This window comes from Anopheles aquasalis, chromosome 2 (genome assembly GCF_943734665.1).
Source record: "Anopheles aquasalis chromosome 2, idAnoAquaMG_Q_19, whole genome shotgun sequence".
In the NCBI taxonomy this organism is placed as follows: Eukaryota; Metazoa; Arthropoda; class Insecta; order Diptera; family Culicidae; genus Anopheles; species Anopheles aquasalis.
In genome coordinates, this window is record NC_064877.1 from 682,501 (window position 1) to 702,500 (window position 20,000).

At 47.0% G+C, this 20,000-nt stretch overlaps 1 protein-coding gene across 11 annotated transcripts in view; it reads right to left on the reverse strand.

Moving 5' to 3' along the window:
* LOC126578787 (atrial natriuretic peptide receptor 1-like) overlaps positions 1 to 20,000 on the reverse strand; it is a 61,157-nt gene that overhangs the window by 22,472 nt on the left and 18,685 nt on the right. Inside the window, exons 1-2 of one of the 11 annotated variants that reach the window (XM_050241695.1) lie at positions 17,524 to 17,970; positions 375 to 1,081 (exon numbers count right to left, since the gene is read on the reverse strand). The exons of 7 other annotated variants lie outside the window; for them this stretch is intronic. In XM_050241695.1, the coding sequence (XP_050097652.1) occupies positions 375 to 846 (472 nt within the window). In that variant the 5' untranslated portion in view covers positions 847 to 1,081; positions 17,524 to 17,970. Of the gene's footprint in view, positions 1 to 374; positions 1,082 to 1,167; positions 1,270 to 1,301; positions 1,317 to 17,523; positions 17,971 to 20,000 lie in introns of those variants that run through there. 3 more of the 11 variants (XM_050241704.1, XM_050241721.1, XM_050241712.1) reach the window with 3 other exon arrangements.

Below are 20,000 nucleotides of genomic sequence, written 5' to 3' on the forward strand. Positions count from 1 at the left end.
TGAAAGGCGATATAAATCAAATATTTGGCACAGCGGGCACCCAAAAGCCACATTATGCAAAGTAGCCAACCAGTGGTCAACCCAGTCTAATTGAGAGCAGAGAACGCGAAGGAGGCGACGGTGGCGATGAGCTATCATCACCCTGGAAACCAATCTGTTTGGTGTAGTAGTCTGATTAACAAAACTAACAAAGCAGACACCATCCCATCGTCAGATCGTTCGGTACGGTCTTTTCGGAGAGGGTGAAGGTCAATTGATTCAAGCTGGAATTCGAATTCGGTCGTTTTGGTTTGGATGTTGTGGTTTGATTTGATTCCTGATTCCTTCGAGACACAGGTGAGTAGGCAGAGGAATACCAAAGCAGATGGTTCAACCTGGTTTTCGTTTGAGAAACATATCGAATGCTCCGAGTCCTCCGAATGTGGACGAACATTGCGTGTCCCGGTGGTCAATCTCGATGCGAAAGCCGGCCAGCAGTCCCCCGGGATCGGTGACCACCTTGGTGGCCATTTCGATTACCGGAAGCACGGTCGACAGGATACGTACGTCACGCGCTTTGCTCGGTTTCTCTGGCAACAGGATGGCAAACTTGATAAACTTTCCGTGCCCTTCGGCATCCACCGTGCCATCGTAGTCGTCGACAACCATCGAGCGGTGGTCGCAGTTCTGCGGAACGGTGCCGACGGTTTTATTGCGTCCCGGCCCACTGACGGATGCATCCAGACCGGGAAACCCGCCACCAAGGGCTAGCAGCAGTAGCAGCAGAAGCAAAACCAACGGTTGCTGCGTCGCAGTACACGGTTTCACCGCGCTGCGCCTTAAATCGATCACGCCGGTGACCGACATGGCGTTGGCGGTGACCTGTTGATGCAGTTCTGTTGCTGTTGATGATGTTCGGTGGGGGTCGGTGGTTGTTAATACACGATCACTGGCCAACACTGTGTAGCAGAACCACCACTATCGTTCACAATGCACACTGGAGCATACCGAGGCATCACGGAATGCAGATTATTCGAAGCAGGATCCGATTACACAGCAACCATTTCCGTGGCACACATACACTAACACGCACCGGTTATGGCTGTATTTGGAAAAGGAAACGAGAGAAATTAGCCTTTCAATACGGGCTCACAAAGTTCACTTCTATCGGTCGCAGTAGCCAAGTACCTAATCGAAGTCAACATCTGGTCGACAATCACAGTTCAGTCGGAATTCATATGCTACACTCGAATGCACACGGAATCGGAAACGTTGTAGGTTCGATTGTCCTCGCCCTGTTTAGTGGACAAGCTGATAATCACATTACGAGGAAACGTTTTTGCTCTGCAGCGGCTTCATGGACATGCTTGATCGCGCACACCTTCGGTTTCGGTTCAGAGATCGCGGTTCGGCGATTGTTACGGACACCTTCATCATGCGGATTTGAGCGGCTGCTGCTAGAGGACCACAATCGTAGCGATATGCTCTGAAGGGGGTACAACACTTTGTTCTGCTTGGTGGTGCACTTGGATCTGCTGATTAGATTAGACGCGAACAGCGAAAAAGACAATAACGAAAGGTATCGATATGGAATATATCAGGGGCCTAGTGGTCACAAACTAGGCCGCATACGTCTAGGAGGCATCCATCGCAGTGGATGCGCCATCTCTCCCCTGACGATGCGGCGTTGCGTGCGTGGCCTTTCTATTTCATTTTCAACTTTTTTGTTGTTTCACATTCAATTAAAGGTGCGTCGGTAATCTGCGGAGCTTGAAGGAAATGCCAAAGTGGCTACCACGGCGAGACGACACGAGAAAACTCTAATGCGCCCGGAGACAGTTGGTGTTGGGGAGGAGGAGGAGGAGAAGGAGGAGAATCGCGCGTCAGCGTGCGTGCACAAGGTGCGTTCCGTTCGTTTCACGGTTCGCCACCTTTAGGCGAAAATTATTTGGTAACCGTTTTGACTGATGGATTGCAGCTTCCCGGGGAGACGCCAGAAACCTGTGGAGGCCGTCAACGGTACAAACGCTGGGGCTCCATGAGCTTGCCAGCCGGTGGCTCTAATGGAAACCAGTTGCCTAATTGATACTGCTAACGATCGCTACCTTGGCAAAGTTGTTGGTAGGAAGCATAGTGTTTTTTTGGCTAGCTTTAGCCAGTCACGTGATGGCGTTATATAAACAAGCCATTGATTTGCGAGTCAATCAATCGGTGGTTGACATTTATAGAAGCCAATTTTCTGGTTTTTTTTTCTTGCTTAAGGCGTCACTACATTTTGCAGTAAATTGGTAGTTTTGTAAACAATGTTGGATTGAAAATAAGTAGTGACCGACGGAGCCTTGAACCACGCTGGATGCCCCCTCCGGCGGGGGTCAAACGACATTTCAATCAAGACATTTTCCAAACAATTTCCAACACCGCTCAAATCGATCACTTTCTGGCACATTGCTTCTTCGCTTGGCGTCGTCTCGGAAATTGATGACAGGATCTGCGGGCTCTCCGTGTGGACGAAGCTGTGGACCATTGACGGGCACCCGAAGACTTCATTGAGAAATGTTGGTCATCAATCAGTAGAATACAGGACGAACCAGGACGAAAGTGGCAAGTCTTGCGGAATGTTTCTGTCATTATTACATCGTGCGCAACCAAGCTGCCTAATCCTGATCCTCGATGATAACGAAAGGAAACGAAGCTTAAAATTGTTCATTGTTTATGGAATCTGTCATCCTCAGACATCACGGTGCAGTGGACACCGTGGTCCCTCACTGGAACGTTTCTCCACTGTTCGGACATCTTTAAACTATGCAGAGAACCGGTATGCTTCGATCAGGTTTGTCCCGTGACCCTTCACCTTCAGTAAATTAGAGAAGCAGACGGCAGTCGAAAGAGTGGAGGAAGAAAATGATCCATTTAAACTCGCTCGAAAGATCACAGGCTTCATTATACCGGGGGGGGGGGGGGGGGGGGGGGGGGGGCACGATCGCAATGGGATCACTATCCAGAGTCCATCAACCAGCAGCATAATCAAAGTCCGGGTGAAACGCATCGAAACGCCTTAATCTTCGGTTCCGACGAAAGGCTTAAGCTTGTAGCGTTGATAAACGAATGTCCACAAAACCGGCGCCGTTAAAACTCCTGATAGACACCTGGAAAGTGGAAAGGTTATGGTGTTTCCACTGTTTTGCCCTCATTTGTGCTGTTTGTTCGATGCATCCGTTTTGCGTCTTTGTGGTAGGAGAAGAGGAACTGATGATCAGTTCGACGCTATCAGGCCGAAAAACCTCTGAAGGTCGTCAATTGAAAGCGATTTACTAGCCTTTCCGGCTGCAGTTTTTTTGCGCATAGTTTTGGTCGCATAACTAATAGCTTCTATTCGTCGTGTCCTCGCCGGGCATCGCCATCTTTCGTGTCGTTTGTGGTCCCTCTGTTGATGTCTAATAGGAGGAATAATTTATTCCAAATCTTTATTGGGCAATAAATAAAGCAGTTATGATGCATGCCCAGATTGGGTGGCAATTCGCGATTTCGCGTTCACATGCACTGCCAAACAGGAATATCCTGTTGGCTGGTGGTGTCTATGGCGAGTGATGCACGGCTGAATCAGATGTTGTAATCTTTACGCTCGCGCGGCATCAATATATTAGGAAATTGGGTGTCAATTGCGAAGCATTGTGCAATGCAATTTCCAATATTTCCTAAAGCAGTTTTAGCAAAACATGAGGAAACTGTATTGGAAAGTGTTTCCGTGCAAATATGGAACTGTCCAACAGAATCATTGACAAGGATTGGTGTAAAACAGGTTTACTGGAAGGCAGTTCTGCAATGCTTGGTTCTCGAAATCGACACCGTTTCGCGACGTTGACATCAAGGCGAAGCGCATCCTCATCGACGCTCGAACTCACTCGTTTCGTTGTCAAATCAGCATATTCATGGTGAAGCTCATTAACTCCTTCCTATCGTACCGTGCGTACCGGGCAGCACTACGGCAGCCGGTCGGCTGGACGGTCGTGGGTCCCAAATTTATCTTAGATAAAACTGGACACCCAAATGGCTCCAAATGAAATGGTTATGCCCAGCGTCCAGTCTCTGGAGACAGTTGGCAGTTGTGAGCTGTACGGTTTATATTGTCTTTATTTTTAATTCCTTCTCCTTCATGGCTGGAGCTATAAATTGGCACCATGGGTCCAACGAGGCTATTTATAGGAAAACAGGTTGAACAAACCAGCGCCATCGCAGCCACCAGAACGAACACCATGAACTGATGGCATTTGAAGGCATTCGCGCGCGCTTTTTTTTACGATTTTCGCAACAAAGAATACACCGCTGGATTTAGATATTTTTAAACAAATTTAAATAAAATGTACATTAAGATCCGTCTACATCGAGCTATCGTAAGGGTTTATCGCGAAAAGAACTGTAGGGGTACGACAATCTATGGATAAACGAATAAAACACCATAAGCTATTGCAATCAAATGGGTCTGGGGAAGACAAATTGATTCTGCGGCTCACTTTTCCGTCCATCCCTGATGAGCCGCAAAGCCGGAAACAGGTTCTTCGTTCTCCGTGGTTGCCATAGAGCATCGAGGATCTGTTTTGCAAATATGACAACAATGGAGGACATTTGAATTTGGCGGTAGCTTTCATCGGAGATTTAGAGGCAGTTTGAATAATAAAGAATGCGTAGCAAAACCTGTCCAAATTCCGATGTTGAATACATAATATATGATTTTAGATTTTATTTTTCAGCGCGAAACATTTGCCTTTTGTTTTATCATTCACTCAGTTTAAAAATAGACCAAAACATTCAATTTGCGAAGAAATTGAAACTTTCTTAAATCAATGATATGGGCTCTGATTAATTGAGTAAAAATAATTATTAGCAGCATAGTAGGCCACGTACGTGTTCTTTACTGGTTCGCGTCAGCTAAGCTCGAGTCAAATTGAAACGTTTCCACTTTCAGCTGAGATCAGACCAGAAGTCAAAAAATCGACGTGCCTATCAGTTCCTAATCGTTTAATCGGTTGCAATTAAATCGGCTCGATATGGTTTGCATAGCCGCCTGGAGCCGGTCCGCCCTCTTTGTGCTAATCGACTGCATCAACTCGTTCATCATCAGGTGTCAGCAGGGTGCACAGCAGGCGGTGTGCGAGTAGCTCGGTTTACAGCAATCAACAGTGAAACCCAGCGGATCAACCCGCAAATTGCTCGTTGACTGGCAGTTGAGGTGACGGAGGCTGCTGTCACGGTTTTAATTTCCATTCCGCGAGTGGCCACACTGGACGCGAACTGCAGTTTTGTTCTCTTTCAACCCACTTCTCCGAGGGATGCGGATAAAGAGGGAGAGCTGCGGCCGGCAGGCGATGGCAGGAATGTGTAAATTCAATAATCACTCCTTATTGCTTCGGTAAATCGATGAAGACAACGCAGTATGCCAGTCTGGCTGGTTGCCTTCTCGATCGCTCGCTCGCGGTTTCCACGACAACGGCACGCGCGTTGCATGTAAATGTCACCCGATGACGATCTCGCGATCAATATTCTCTCTCTCTCTCCTCCTGTAACTGGCAGCAATCTATCGAACATCTGACCGACGGTGGACAATCTACTCGGTGGTCAATTCGTCAACCGAAGGCGCGAAACGCTATTTGTTGGCGCTTAGCTTAATGAAATCTCTTCGGTGAGTTCGGTTATGTTTTATGCGGAAGAAAGCGTTTAGCAGATTCGACAGGCACCTTTTTGGGCAGAATGGAAACCGTGGACAACGTAAAATTGTTCATTTCGCCCATAGTGGGCAAGCAGAAAGAAATCCTTAATGGAGGCTCTTTATTTTAAACAGCGACTAGTGAACATGCCATCTCCTCTCCGACGGTTACGTCGAAAACCTTGCAAATTGAGAGAGATCTGAGCAATAAAATGTTGAACCATCGGACCACCTGATGGACCGGCTCTAGGCCTTGAGTGTTTGAGTTTTATTTTTGCAAAAATAAAAGTCACAGCATTTTATTACCTTGCCGTGCGAAACGAGCGACGCGAGGTTACCTGCGGGCATATTAAAAAGCTTTTCTGGACAGAACGGACGACGTTGCAGAGATGTGTTATTTGATTGTGTTCTGGGTACACAATCCACGTCATGCCACGTGATAAAGTGACGCTCTATAGTAGCCCACGGGGGGGGGGGGGGGGGGGTGGCCTATGTTTAGACAGCTGCATTGAACCGTCAGCTAGAACAACACGATTACAAGTCCTTTGCGAACCACAATGATCATCTCCAGCTGCAGGCGTTTTGTGCGATTGCTAACTGTTGCGTTCCTCTAACACCGAGTTCAATCTGGTGGGCAGGATGGGAATGTTGTAATGAAAATAGTTACTCCAACTAGGTCGCGTTGCGTGTTTTCCAGTCGGGCGGCTCAAGTTACAGACGCCTGCAATTTGCATCACAATCAAATCTGATATTACGAATGGGCGATCATAACATTTGTATTTCAATTCGATGTGTATTTGTTGATTCTATTTGAACCCAAACTGTATTTAGCGTAACGGGTGATGCTACATGATTAAAACGTGTGCACTGACCACCCTGACCTTTAATAGGACCCAATGGAACGATAGAGTGTCCAATGAACCAGCTTGCAATGTGCCAGTGGCTGTGAATTCTTATGCATCCATTCTATCACCACGGAGTGCAAACACCGTGAAACGTTTTAGGTTGCATGTTCATTTATGTTGCAAACATGCAGGACGACATGGGAAGCCAAAGCGTATCCTCCACAAATCTCCCACGGGACGAACAGCACGGACAGTGTGCCATCGGTCAAGGTTTCCAGCATCAAGTTGGTGCAAAGCGATACACCATTCAGTGGCCAGCATTGCCGACACACTACAGTGCTTGGCTATTCACCATATGCTTCGACAATGGTGCAGTGACAGAGGGAACAGACCAGAGGAATAATCATGCATTCCATTAGGATATCTAGCGCAGACGACGGAAACTTTTCCGGTACAACAGCAGCCGGTGACCGTCGTAAACCGAGTGTTGTGTGGTCTTGCGAGTGACGGAAAATCCTCGAAAAATTAATAATTCTTTTGCCTCATGACCGGTGGTGCTGCTTTAGCGTCCAGTGGCTATCTCGATCAGACTGGATTCCTATTTTAATCAATTTAATATTGGATGCTTTCAAAATTTACTCCATTTTTGTGTTCAAAATTTGCTTCATTCCGCCGATTATCTGAGTAAAGAGAAAAGGAATTGGTTTTGGTCGTAAAGTCATCAAGCGTGGCTAATGGGTTCTTGGTTCGTGGAAGTCACCATCATTTGATTAGCTACCCCCAACTCCAAGGTACGCCCGCCATTGGAAATTTAATTAGACCTCTGCGCCCTGGCCACGCACACTCCGGATAGCGGTTGAGAACTTTCGATAAGAAAAAAAAACGTTTTCCACCACGAATAACGAGAATGTCAACAGCATAGCCAGCCTGGAAAGGAGTAACTAAGCAGGCACGGTATCGAGGTGTTTCAAAGTAACTGCGTCGCACGCTCAACAGGCCGTTTCCAGCGCTAATTACATGCTGCGTCGTCTTGGTGATTTATGCGTGACATCAAAGCAGAGGTAAGCAAATGCCAATCTGGGAGTAATCTTGAGGTTACGGTCACCACGCGAGAAGACGGAGACGAAATGCAAATAGAAATTCTTTCCTAGAAAACCTGACGATGGTTTGGGTCTAAAGCGGTTAGTGGCGATCGAAACTGAGCTTTCTTTTTCTTTCAGCAAAGGTTTTGTTGAACAGAAATCTAGAGAACACGAGAACACGGGAACACGTGTCCCCGCTTACAAGTGAGTTAATGAAACATGGCGTTAATATGAAGGATTTGGACGTCTCTTAATCAGTGTTAATTTATGATCGTTGATAATGGCCCGATAATTGATTGGGTGAATAATTATCACCCTGTTGACTGGATGCTTCACGCTGATTGAGTGAGCTGTTTGTGAGATGGTAATGGGAAAAAATCTGTTAGGGAATGGCTGGCAACAATGTATGGCCAATTGGGTTCGAGCTCATTCATAAGGTGCTGGGAACATCCATCAATAAATCAACCACCGCGTACAGTCAACGGAGGATAATAATGCACGATCCCGACGATAAGAAACGCATCCAACCCCCGGTCCAATCGCGATTGTGTGATACATTCACAGCGCACCGCATGCAACAGAAGTGAAAAAAATGCAACGTCAATCCGTCCACAATAATCGATCTGATGTAATGGGGTCCACACTGATCGAAGAGGGGGGGTTAATGTATTGGGCGTCGTGACAAACGCATCAACCGTGCTGTCCAGACTCTGGTCGGTGGTCGCCTTTCGAAGAGAAGCAGAGCGTAGGAACACATTTGCATCGTACGGTACGTGAGTGGAGTGCATCGAGTGCAGTTGCAACCATGGATAGATAGAACGCAAATAGGAATGCCAATGAATTGCAAAGCACCACAACGAGCGCTGCCAGAGACAGTTGCAACTAGAGTCAGTCCTAGGGCAGTCAAGAATGGGGAACACGGGTCGCCTGGTTGGTTGGCGATCGCAATCATTATCGTGCAATTAATTAAGGCTCAGCTCGGCTGGGCAGCTTATTTTACCGGCTGCGTTCATGCTAAGGGAAAGTCAATAGTTGCAAAGGAACGAAGTTCCTCTCGTACAAACTAACATTTTCGCGAATGCGAGTGCGATTAATCTGATGCCAATGGATGATGGATTTCTCACGAATAAATTACTGCGCTCGCTGCTGTGTTGCCGAGAAATAGTTCACATAGCATCAATTAATTCAATCGTTTCCGAACGCGAGAAGTTAATTTGTTTAGTTAACACATGTGTGGATTTGCCGGCATGCCGGCTGACGACATAATTGCTCGTGAGTGCGCTCGTGCTAACCACCGGTGAGCGATCGGTATGCGATTATACCGTGCATAAATCAAATCTACGTTACATCAGCGTGTTAGCAGCACGATGATAATTGAAACTGTCAACCGTTTTACATAAAATCGCGACGACGAGAGAGAGAGAGAGCGAATATAAACCGCTTACTTTGGTTTCATTGTGCTACCTGGAGTAAAGATTAAGTTATCAGCGCAAATACAAAACCAAAGCAAGCCATTTGACATTCTCGATCTCTTGATCGAAATCACGGCCACGGTCACGGCAGGGATCGTGTTACGGGATCGAATTCTCAAATTTCATGATCAATATTCGCCCGTTCCACATCTCACCTCATCCCAGCGTGTTACTAATTTTAACATCGTTTTGGGAGAGAATCAAAATTGACCCCACTCGGTGGCCATTACTGGTGGGTTGTGCAGCCAAGCCAATCCCCGGTGCTGGATCGATGTAAATGATGCGCCACCGGTCGCGTAGCGGTTGCGGTGTAGCGGAACTGTTTATTTATATTTGAGCAATTTTCCACATCGTGGGAAATGCATCCAATTTGGAACGCTTCATTGCAGCACCGTGCGATCACGTACGATCGAATTACTCTACCGGGTAAACGTGGTGCCAAAAAACCCGCGCTCAACGTGTGCCACAGATGAGATGAGATGTGGAAGCTCTATCCCGTAAACAGCCAAACAGTTCCAAAGATACAGAAATGTTTATGAGAAACCCGGAATAATGCGGAGCTCTCAGGCGACGGTTTCGATATCAAACACGTTACATCATATCTCACAAATGATTCATTCTTGCACAATCAATCCAATATAGCTCGTTGGATGTCCCCCACAAGGCATTCACGGCAGTCCATCTGAGCAGAGTGTCTGTCCGCAGGAAGTGGATGATGAAAAATTAATTAGGGCATTAGGAGACGTAGGGACTCGTGGGTGTACTTTATCATTCCTGCCGGAAAAAGGTAGGGGAAGGATAATGGATCCACAACACTGGTGGGATTTAGGATGGCATGTATCAGTGGGTTTTATATATTCCTCGGTTTATCGAACATCACGTTACAACTCTAGCAAAAGGAACCGTCCAGACCGTAGTATATTAACTTTGTTTTAACAAAACATTTTTTCAACGCTTCTACTCCTAGAACAAGAACATATTTCGTAGATCAAAGGTAATCGCGTTAACATTCCGTGGCCTATGCGTGGCGATACTGCCATCATGCGCTCTGTACATCATCTCGTACAGAGCACTAATTGATTCCTGAGCCCCGCGAAACACTGTGGCACGTGACGTGAATCCATCGCTAATCGAAATGCCAACCAGGAAGGTCCCAGCTTCAAAGGGCATCCCCGTGTGTAGCGAACGGTCGGTGTGTCCACGCCGACACGAATGACACTATCGGATTACATCGTTATCATCATCGTCGGACCACTTTATGAGTCCATGGTTCGCTCCGGTCCCTGTCTGCCAAGCCTTCAGCCGCCTGATTGGCATTATCGGTGACGGCCTGTCATCACTCCACCAATTGCTCGGACAATTTAAAACTGCTCCCATGCGGCGGGGCAACCTGGAGGGGTAAAGGCGTGAAACTGCTCGCGGCGCCTCAGCAATTGCATCTCGAGCGAGGATCAACGGGGACCGCCGCAGGACTGGCCCTTCAATTTGGCCGTTTTTTTTCCACGATGTGAATGTGCCAAATGAACATCGAAAGGGACGATAGCCAATGGCTGCAGCATCTCTAATCGAACGCGCTGACAAGGTTCGGATGGCGAGAAGACCGCGCTTGTGAGATGATAAAATGATGAAGAAATTGCTTTTGCTTCGTCTGCTCCGGCAGATCAACCGGCCTGAACGACACACCCGGACTCTCTTCGCCAGCATCGCCGATGGTCGCGTGTTGGTATTGGAACTAATAACCGAGCAGCGCACGTTCGCGTTGTTTGCGCAATGAATGTTCCCCTGGTCTGGGTGGTCTGTGGCCGTTTTTTCAGTCTTTTGCTTGTTTTAGCCGAGATTGAAAATCGTCCGACCTCGTCCACGTCATCGGACGGGGTTGACGTTGCAAGATCAAGGTCCCGTGTGTGTCGGGCAAGGTTTTTACAATTTCATATCTACGGGGAGCAGCAGCTACGGTACACCATGAGCGATGTTGGGGAGGGCATTTTACTTCCAATAGCAAGGACAACCTCTTTGTTTGGTGACTGGAATTTCAGTAAATTCAGGTTGAAGATTGCTTGGACATGTTGGTGCCAGCGATTGAGTTGAATCGGGATGCACTTAGCATACAATGCAGTTCCAATTCCCGCAGCAATCACACGAAAATTGCATTGAATTATGGTTATTCAGTCAACCAGTTTCATCACGCAATCCAATATGATAATCTAGTGATCATGGAAAATCGGACAGCCGCGTTCAGTTTGCAACAATGTTGTGTGTTTTAATGGGGGGGATGAAGTTGATGTGTTTCAGTATTTAAGGGATAATGAGCTTCGTATATCGATTAAAAACAAAACGTAAGTGCTAATAGTCCATCATTATTCAACTAGCCACGGTCATCACCCTAGCTAAGATATTAGCAAGTAATCTGAACCTGTGCTACGTAAAATTCACTTTATTCCTCAATGCTACGACAGTTGGCGACAGCAGCGAAGCATCACCTTTCGGGGATGTTAATGGATGCACTTAGGGCCCGTATGACGATCGCTTGCAGTCGTTGCACATTGTAGGTGGTTGCATGCACCGTCGGCATAGATCAGACGAAGCCGATTAAGCCACAATACTCCGTGAAAGGAAAGCCGTGGAAGCTCTAATCAAAGTGACGGCGTGAATTGCCGGAAGAGGGGCCGGACATATTTACATAACCGAATCCGTTTGAAGAGGCAAAGGATTCCCGCCCTTCGCTGCGCTCTAGGTTGCTATGATGTGTGTTCGTGCCCGTCGGAACAAATTGCTCTGTTTTTACATTCCGCAACACTTTCAAGCATACCGTGGTACGATAGACGCTCGACAACAGCGATGCATCGGGGTAGCCTGGGATGGGTTCGAGTGTCAAAACTGTCACGTCAAGTGCTGCCGTACTTTGTTGCTACTGAAGCGATTGGTGGAAGCGCGTTGCTACTCTGCACCGAAGCTGATTTGCATCTATTTATGCTTACAATGGAGACACAAATTAGATCATCCCTTTATGACCCACTTTTTCTTACATTGATTTCAGGGAGACGATTCCTCGGATCAAATGATTTATTTTCGAGTGACAATATCACAACTTAAAGTGTATTGAATCGTAACAAACAGCATCTAATCGTGTATTTGACGATTGTTGCCAACGTGATGGTCATTGTGGGTGAAATAATTGAAAACCCACTCCATACATCTTCTGCTTAAGTGCATTTCTCTTGTGGTTGTGCACTTAAGAGATGCTTGAATATTTAATACGGGTGAGCTACACGTGGTGACTAACGTTCTAGAGGATGCTTCGTTCCTGAGTCCCGGCAAACATTTTGTTGAATAAAACATGCTGTGAAACGGTACGAGATTAAAAACCAAAACAGCATATAAGAAGGTATTAAGCTGCTAAGCCTTACTAGACTGCAACACGGATTACGGAAACTGAGGCAAAATCAATACAATGTACCGGCCGGGATGCAGTAGCTGCTTGTTGCACCACATTTTGCTGGCACATCTCGCCGTCACAGTACATTAAGGGGTAGTGTCTTCGCAAAGCAAACACAAAAGACATTTAATGTCGTTTGCAAATCCCCTGTAAGCCTTCTAGTCAACACTCGGTCGAGCAAGGACAGGAAGGCGTTTCTTATAGCATAGTATAGCGTGGCAGCCGTAAGCATATTTCAAAAGTGTGCTCAACGCATTAAATTCTGCTTTCCAAATATTAGAAACGGTTTTTTTGCCACTGCAGGGAAAAATGTACCTTCCAACAGTTGCGGCTAGTTAAGCATTCAAACCAGCAACGGAACTGGAGCAATAGTGTTTGGTATGTTTGTTCCGGTTGCATAAAGGGAGAAAAAATAGTACAAAAAAACACCAAGAGACGACTGCTGATGGTAGCAGCGTGAAGCGATTTTCTCGCTGGCATTCGACATTTCTATCACTGCATCCCACAGTGCACGTGCAGGCAGTGCCAGTGTTTACGCCATTACGCCCCCCAAGCAGCAGCAGCAGCAGCGGATGTGGTGTGGTAGTCTACCCATTCGAGAGTGGCTTAAGGCGAACGCGTAAGCATTTGCGAGTGCCACGTGAAAGAGAGTGGCCGGCAGTGGGCAGCTGGCCGTCTCGTAGCGTTCGAAAGCATGGAAAAGGGTTTGCTTCTCAATCTCTCCGGGCACATACATGCTGGTGGATTTATTTGGAGGAAGCATTTGCATTTTTGTCATTGTGTTGCTTTCAGAAACGGAAGAAAAATTCTTTTGATTGGATTTCTGTTTCCAAAGGACGGATTTTAAGGAGAATCCTAGGGAATCTCACAGGAATGCGGGATTGAATCTGCTGTTCTGCTTTCTCGTTTCTATGCAACTCTTGATAACACGCCGCGTGAGGTAGCAGGTGGCCAACGAGAATGTCTTTTATTGGAATTCAAACACTAGGGATGGGGCGATCATGTAAAAGCAACGAGTTATCCGTTGCATGATACACCTGAGCTCCAGTAGTCATGACGCTCTTTTCTTTCCAAATGAGCAGCTCAAGTAGAAGCAACAGGTCCCCGAACTGCTTTAAACGATGGAGCAAAAGTTTCCCTTCAGACTTGGGCGCTGATGGCAATGATACGTTCTGCTATTTTTGTGCAACGGAGAAGTGTTTCTCCTTCTGCTGTTGCTGCTGCTGCTGCTGCTCAGAAGAATAAGAGTTTTTAATGAACTTTCGAGGATGTTTGCCACAAAAAGGGAACCCAAGAATACCCAGCACTTGAGATCATTAATGACGTGCGAAGCTACTTCTTTGGAAGCAACCATCTTAAGGTTGTCAAGGTGCGAGGAAGTTTGGTCGCACTGAATGCGCACCATATTCGTCAGGTTCATTTCTTGGAATTATATTTTTTGTCGTCTTTTGAAAGTGAATGTAATGGGGTCATTAGTAGAATACAAAAAGGATGTTGCCAAATTTAAAGCAAAAAAAAAATCGTTGCCTTTTTCCTGGCGGCGACTACCAGCGGGACGCGAGATCGCGAGATGCAATTCAGATATCAGCAACATGAGCTACATGAGCTGCCATTGAGGTGTATTACGGCGCCAACTTCTTCAAGGTACAGCTGATAAGACGGTAAGCTAGCGTTCTGAAGTGTGTCAACCACCAATTCGGACAGAGTCGCGTAGTCTCGGCTACGTAAGGAAGTCGATGTAGTCCGGGGAAGCCAAATTTGAATTGGAGAGCAATGCCAACGTCTTCACCGATTTGTCTCTTGGTTGTCGTACGAGTAATGGAGATCGACCACCCCTTTTTGCCCTGATGGCTGTGTTAACTGTGTCGATCATGACGATGCCGGTGACAGCCCGTGTCGTTCCGTCAGCACAAGGCGACGGACAAGACGCGAGAGAATGTAAATTGATCGTGTTCCATTTTGGGGGAGGGTAGGGCCAAGGGAGGAGCTACTGCTCCTGCGACTCTTTGTGATAGTAGCGGCCGGCGGCGGGTGATCGTGTAGCGATCGAATCAATCTTAAAGCGGCACCCGAGCGTGCGAAAGATTGGACTGGAATCGCACAAGTGACTCGGAGCGACGGTCCCGGACCTGCGAGTACCGCGAGCCGCGCGTTGGCATTGGAATCTAAAATTATCAACCGAGGTCACGGATGGCTTTCCTCTCAGACAAACAGTGACCGAACTGGCCGGGAGAGGAGGGTGATAACTACTTTTGCATTCTTGCCTTTCGCGTTTCGATTTGCTTCGGTTCCGTCTTCTTCTTCTTCGCCACCATGGGGCCGTGCAGGCAGTGTCTCATAGAGGTTTATGCTATTTATGCTGGTGTTAATGAATCTACTTAGTTGCGGCAAGCGTTCTGCGTTCTGTTTTTGTCGGTGGTCGATTGGAAATGGAGATACTCTTGATTTATGTCGTTTCTTCGGGACTATTTCGGGATCCCCGCGACTGAATAAAGATGACGGCTCCATCTTTAACCATCTGATGCTGCTGATGGAAATGTGAATTTTCGTTTGATTTGCTTGATTGATATGAACTGTAAGTACGTAGAAAGTAGAATAGTTTGTGGCTCGTTTCTGTGGCATGCACCATTGCTTGCCAGGCCATGAAAGTCCAAAACATGCTGCTTCGTGTGCATTCGTAAACTAAAAGACGTCAATAAGACGACGCAATCCCACTCAAAGAGAGTCATCATCACGACCGGCCGGGCGTCTCGTGTATGTGTTAAATATTATGGTCCGTACGATGTGGTGTGCATCTTGTTTTCGCCTGCTGCTGGTCGGTTGCAGTCGTTACCGGCTGATAGTTAGACTGCAACCATTAGCTCACCCACGTTGCAAACTGCCTCTAATTGCTCGGCTCGGGTGCACTATCGTATGCAAATATGATGATGCTCATGGAGTAGACGAGCAGTGGACGTGGGACGTGATCGTGTTAGTCATCAATCTGTGTCATGTCTCGTGCGCTAGCGAGACACTAGTCTCCAGTTTCCTTAAATACTGTTTGCGTAGAGTAGTACGAACTTTCTACTACTGCAGCAGAAGCAGAGAAACCATGAAGCAACAGAGCAACGATTTGAAGTACCCCTTTGGAGTTAATAGCTACCGCTTGGCTACAGTCACCGGGAATATAGTAATCAGCCAATGCGGTGGTAGTGTGCTGATAATGGCTCCGCAAAAAGGGAGCAGGAATGAAATGAATTCCTTTTTTCTCCCATGACTCGATACTAACAACAGCGAGTAAGGAAAGGAGAAGCCGTTAACATGCGAATGCAATGAATCGCTGCCACCATAAATCTATGTCGAAAAAGGTTGACCCCGTTATAAACGGTGGATTGTTTGCAGGGGCGAAAAAATGGCAAAAACCATAACGAGATAAATAATATCATTGATAGAATGCTTATCGGGGAAGCGGAATGTATTGCAACCGGCGCCTTTATGTCTTTCACTCGCGACAATTCAACGAAAGCAGGGAGAGGCCATGCCTTTCCTACCCGTCGACCGCTTAGATAAATCATTTGTTTAGAAATGTAAGCCACTAAAACGTTCTCGACCCACCAGCGTTTGCGGTGCGATTGGCGATGCTTTTGTTATCAGTCTTTGACTTATGTCGTGAGTGCTGATATGATGTACACATGGGACGAGAGCTCGAGCACTACTCGGGTTGTCTCTATTTAACCATGAGTGTTTGCTTATCAGACACCAGCACACTGTGGATCTTTTTTATCGGATCCAAAAATGGTTCAGCTGATGGTTCTATTGTAGCACTATTTTTTAACGTCGGTATGATAGCGTGATTTTAAAGTGGCATCAACTCGAACCCAAACAAATAACGGCGTTCCGTCGTGGCCAAGGGCGATTCGATTCCAGTAGGAAGCTGCCTGCTGTGTTGCTTTGCTTTTGATAAAAGTCGCGCTTCCATATGTTGGATTTTTTGAGTGAAATTATCAACCGGAAAGAATCGCATGGTGACGGCTAATTGTCAACAATTTCCGTACGAAATTAGCTCCCGCTCGTCCAATTATCATCGCGCAGATAGACGGATTCACGTGCGGCAAAGTACTATTTAAATATGAAACATACAACAAAAAATTAAACCAGACTTTCAGTCTCGGTCTCGGTGCCGACCGCGCACGCATCGGTGTGTTGCTTCGATGTAATCATAGTATGCCGGAAAGTGAAACTCTCGCCACGGAGATCGTCAGCCAGTTTGGTGTTTTTTTTCTTCGTGCGTTTGTTACTTTGAAAAGAGAGGTAACCTCGGGACTGAAGCTGGCCATGAAGCTATCAAATGCTCGAGAAAACGGTGTGGCTCCGGTTGGACGGCGAGAGAAGAGCACAAAAAACATCCACATCTTACAAAAAAAGCTGGTACTGGACCCTACTTGGTGTGCTAGAATTAGATCGTACATTCTAACAGCGGCGACGATGAAGGTGCGTGGCAAACGAACAATATTTGTTTTTAGAATATTCTGTCCGTCCGTCTAGCAGCTGGCTGGCGGTTTCTTCCTTTCATTTCAAAGCACTGATAGTAGTAGGCCGTGTCAACACGCCGCCTTCGATACGCACTTCACCATCACCAGCGCAAACAGGGGGGCGGACATTCTGAAAGGCTAATCTCACGCACTAGCCCACTACTCGGTTTTCTGGGGCCGGAGTTGAGCGATTCGACGCGTCCAGCCAGACCAGCAACCCGTATTTTAACCACTCAAAACATCACATTCACTTCCTTTAAGTTGTTTTGGAATTTGGAGGATTTCTCTTTTGTCTGAATTCGTAATCAGATCGCCCCGGCGGAACACCCTGGCACTCGGCCATTGAATAATAGCTCGATCCATCTTGGCGACACTGGTGGTGCTGCTGGTCTGCCGGATCGCTCCGATCGGCAGTCCAGCGACGCGACGCTACGCTAATCGTATTTCGCAACAAACAAACACATCTATACGATGCCACACGCGGGGTCATCACACACCTTGCTTAGTAGTAAAGGACAACGGCGGTTGCTACGATCGCTCGAGAGGCTTTCTGGCACGTGCCAGCGATGGGTCAGCCAGGAGAGAATGACTTATGGGACACTACAAAGGGTAGGGGGGGGTGTAAAGTATACACTCGACAATTCACTACACAAAGCGGCTCGGGGAGCGCCACCGCCGTTATCGCGCACAAACTCCCCCTCTGGGCCCTGGCCCTCCGCCGGGCCGTTCAACGATCACAAGCGCCACAGGAACGATGTGTACGACGATGCGCTGTTTGTTGTCTATCTGCAACTTCTTCTTCGTTACGTTTTTTTTGCTTCTTCTTTGCTTTGGACCACAGTGGCTGGTCCGTGTCCGTGGGGACACGTCACTTTCACGCACGCTGGACGTTTCTGTCCGCGTATAAACCGCAACACGTTGCCGAGATCCGCGGGTATTCGAGAGTGCGCGGTTCGAACCGTTTCCTTCGAGCGTTCGAATGAAACAACCGAAGCGAGTTGAATCCGAGAGTAACCGAACCTACGCCTGGTGGCAGCATTCATCTCACAGCTCGCACCGTATATACTCGGTTCCGAGCGAGTCGCGTCGAGGATCTTATCGCTTCTCCTCAGTTTTCAAAAATATATTTGATTGAACCATTTATTGAAGGTTTTATAACTCAGATTCACTTTACAAAAGTGTGAACCTTTGGAATCACACAGCTTGCTTTGCTGTTCGCGGTCTCTTGATATGATGAGCGAATCTGTTGGCCCATGCCGCGTGGTTCGACTAGAGTACTACGTTGCTCGTGTACTAGATGAACCGAATGAAGCACGAAGGAGAACGATGAACGGCGTCGTCTTCGGAGTGGTTCATGCTGGCACGAGTTGGCACGTTTATGTTTATGCTTTCAAGGTCAACCACGTGCAGCCGGGGAGATCGTACGGAACGGCTTATCAAATGAAATATTGGATGGCATAAAATACCTGCATATGATCGAGTCCGAGAGAGGCCCATTTTTCATTGGTGGTCTACGATCAATAGAGAGATCCGGGGGAAGACAGATGCAACCACTGTTTACAGAGGAGTTCGCTGCAGATTACCATCCGGCCAAGCCGACTCCAATCAGAAGGTCGCCGTGGTCGTTTGAATGAGCGCTCGCGCGCGAGCGTTAAGTAACTGGTTCGGTGGGTTTTCGAGTACGAGAAGAACGAGACCTCGAGCATGGCAAGGAAGGCATCATTACACGGGAGCCATGTAGATAACGGTTTCACTTAGATTCGCAAGCCTACTACGGACGGGATACAGGAGTTGCTCGGGTGCTCATGCTCATGTTTCACGTTCTAGATTTCAACTTTCAAGGCCATCTTTGTCATGTATCTGATGTAATGGTACCAAATGATTTCCATGAAATGATCCAGTCCCTCCCGGTCATCATGCTCAAGTAAGGAAACTCGTTCCCGTACAATTAATTGGACGAATAAAGTTAACTTTAAATTGGCCAGAATTTATGATTCATTCGTTTAATTGTATTTTCGCAGGTTAGCGCTTTACGTCTTTATGACCATGGAGTATTATAGCGCTCGACCGATGGAGACAGAATTGAAGAACGGATGGGAACGGAGAATGTTAATCAAATCTTCCAACATATTCAAACATTCGTGCCCCATTGACCACAATAGCATAATAATTCGAATGCCAAGCGATACAGATCGTGTTACACGGTGGTGTAATGATTCCCGAACGATGTTGGAAGCCAAAAAGTCAAACAGAAGCAAGGAAACATGAATCATTTAACGTAGACATGGTGGTGCACCATCATCATCATCATCACCGCCATCAAGAGGATCTTGACGATGGTAGGAAATAGTTTCTCAACAAAACTTCCACGGTTCATTGGAGTTCCGAACCCGATATAAACTATGGTTCGTCCTTTCTGACTCGGTCTCGATGTTTCCTGTTCAGATGCTGCCTGAAAGTGCAATCCGCAAAAGCGCAGCGATGTGGCAGAATCTAATTGTCTCGCTGGACAGAAGCACGAGTGCTGGGGGAGTTTGGCAGACTTCACTCAAAATGGTCCTGCTAGCATCAACTATTCTTACTATCCGAGAGTTCGTCTTCAACACCATTTGACTTTTGCGATCAGTGCCCGTGTAGTAGGAAAAGTTTTTTTCCCCCCTTTTCCCCTTCACACCGCTGTACGGTAGAAGTGGAAATGTAGTTTTTATTGATTCATTAAACTAGTTACCAATTCAGCGAGCTGACTACTAGAGATATAAGACGTTCGGCAACATCTTGTTTTGAACGAAGACCGTGCCCACAAAAGACTGTAATTAATTCGCTCACAAAGAATGCGCCAGGTTCTGAGATTGAAGTTTTCCCTTCGTTGTAACAATGGCTGATAGTCAGGTAGATTTCCGGGAGAGATTCAAGTGATTCAGTATTTAAAAACGGTTGACGCTGCTGCGAGAAGGTTGTGACGAACCGTTCTGAT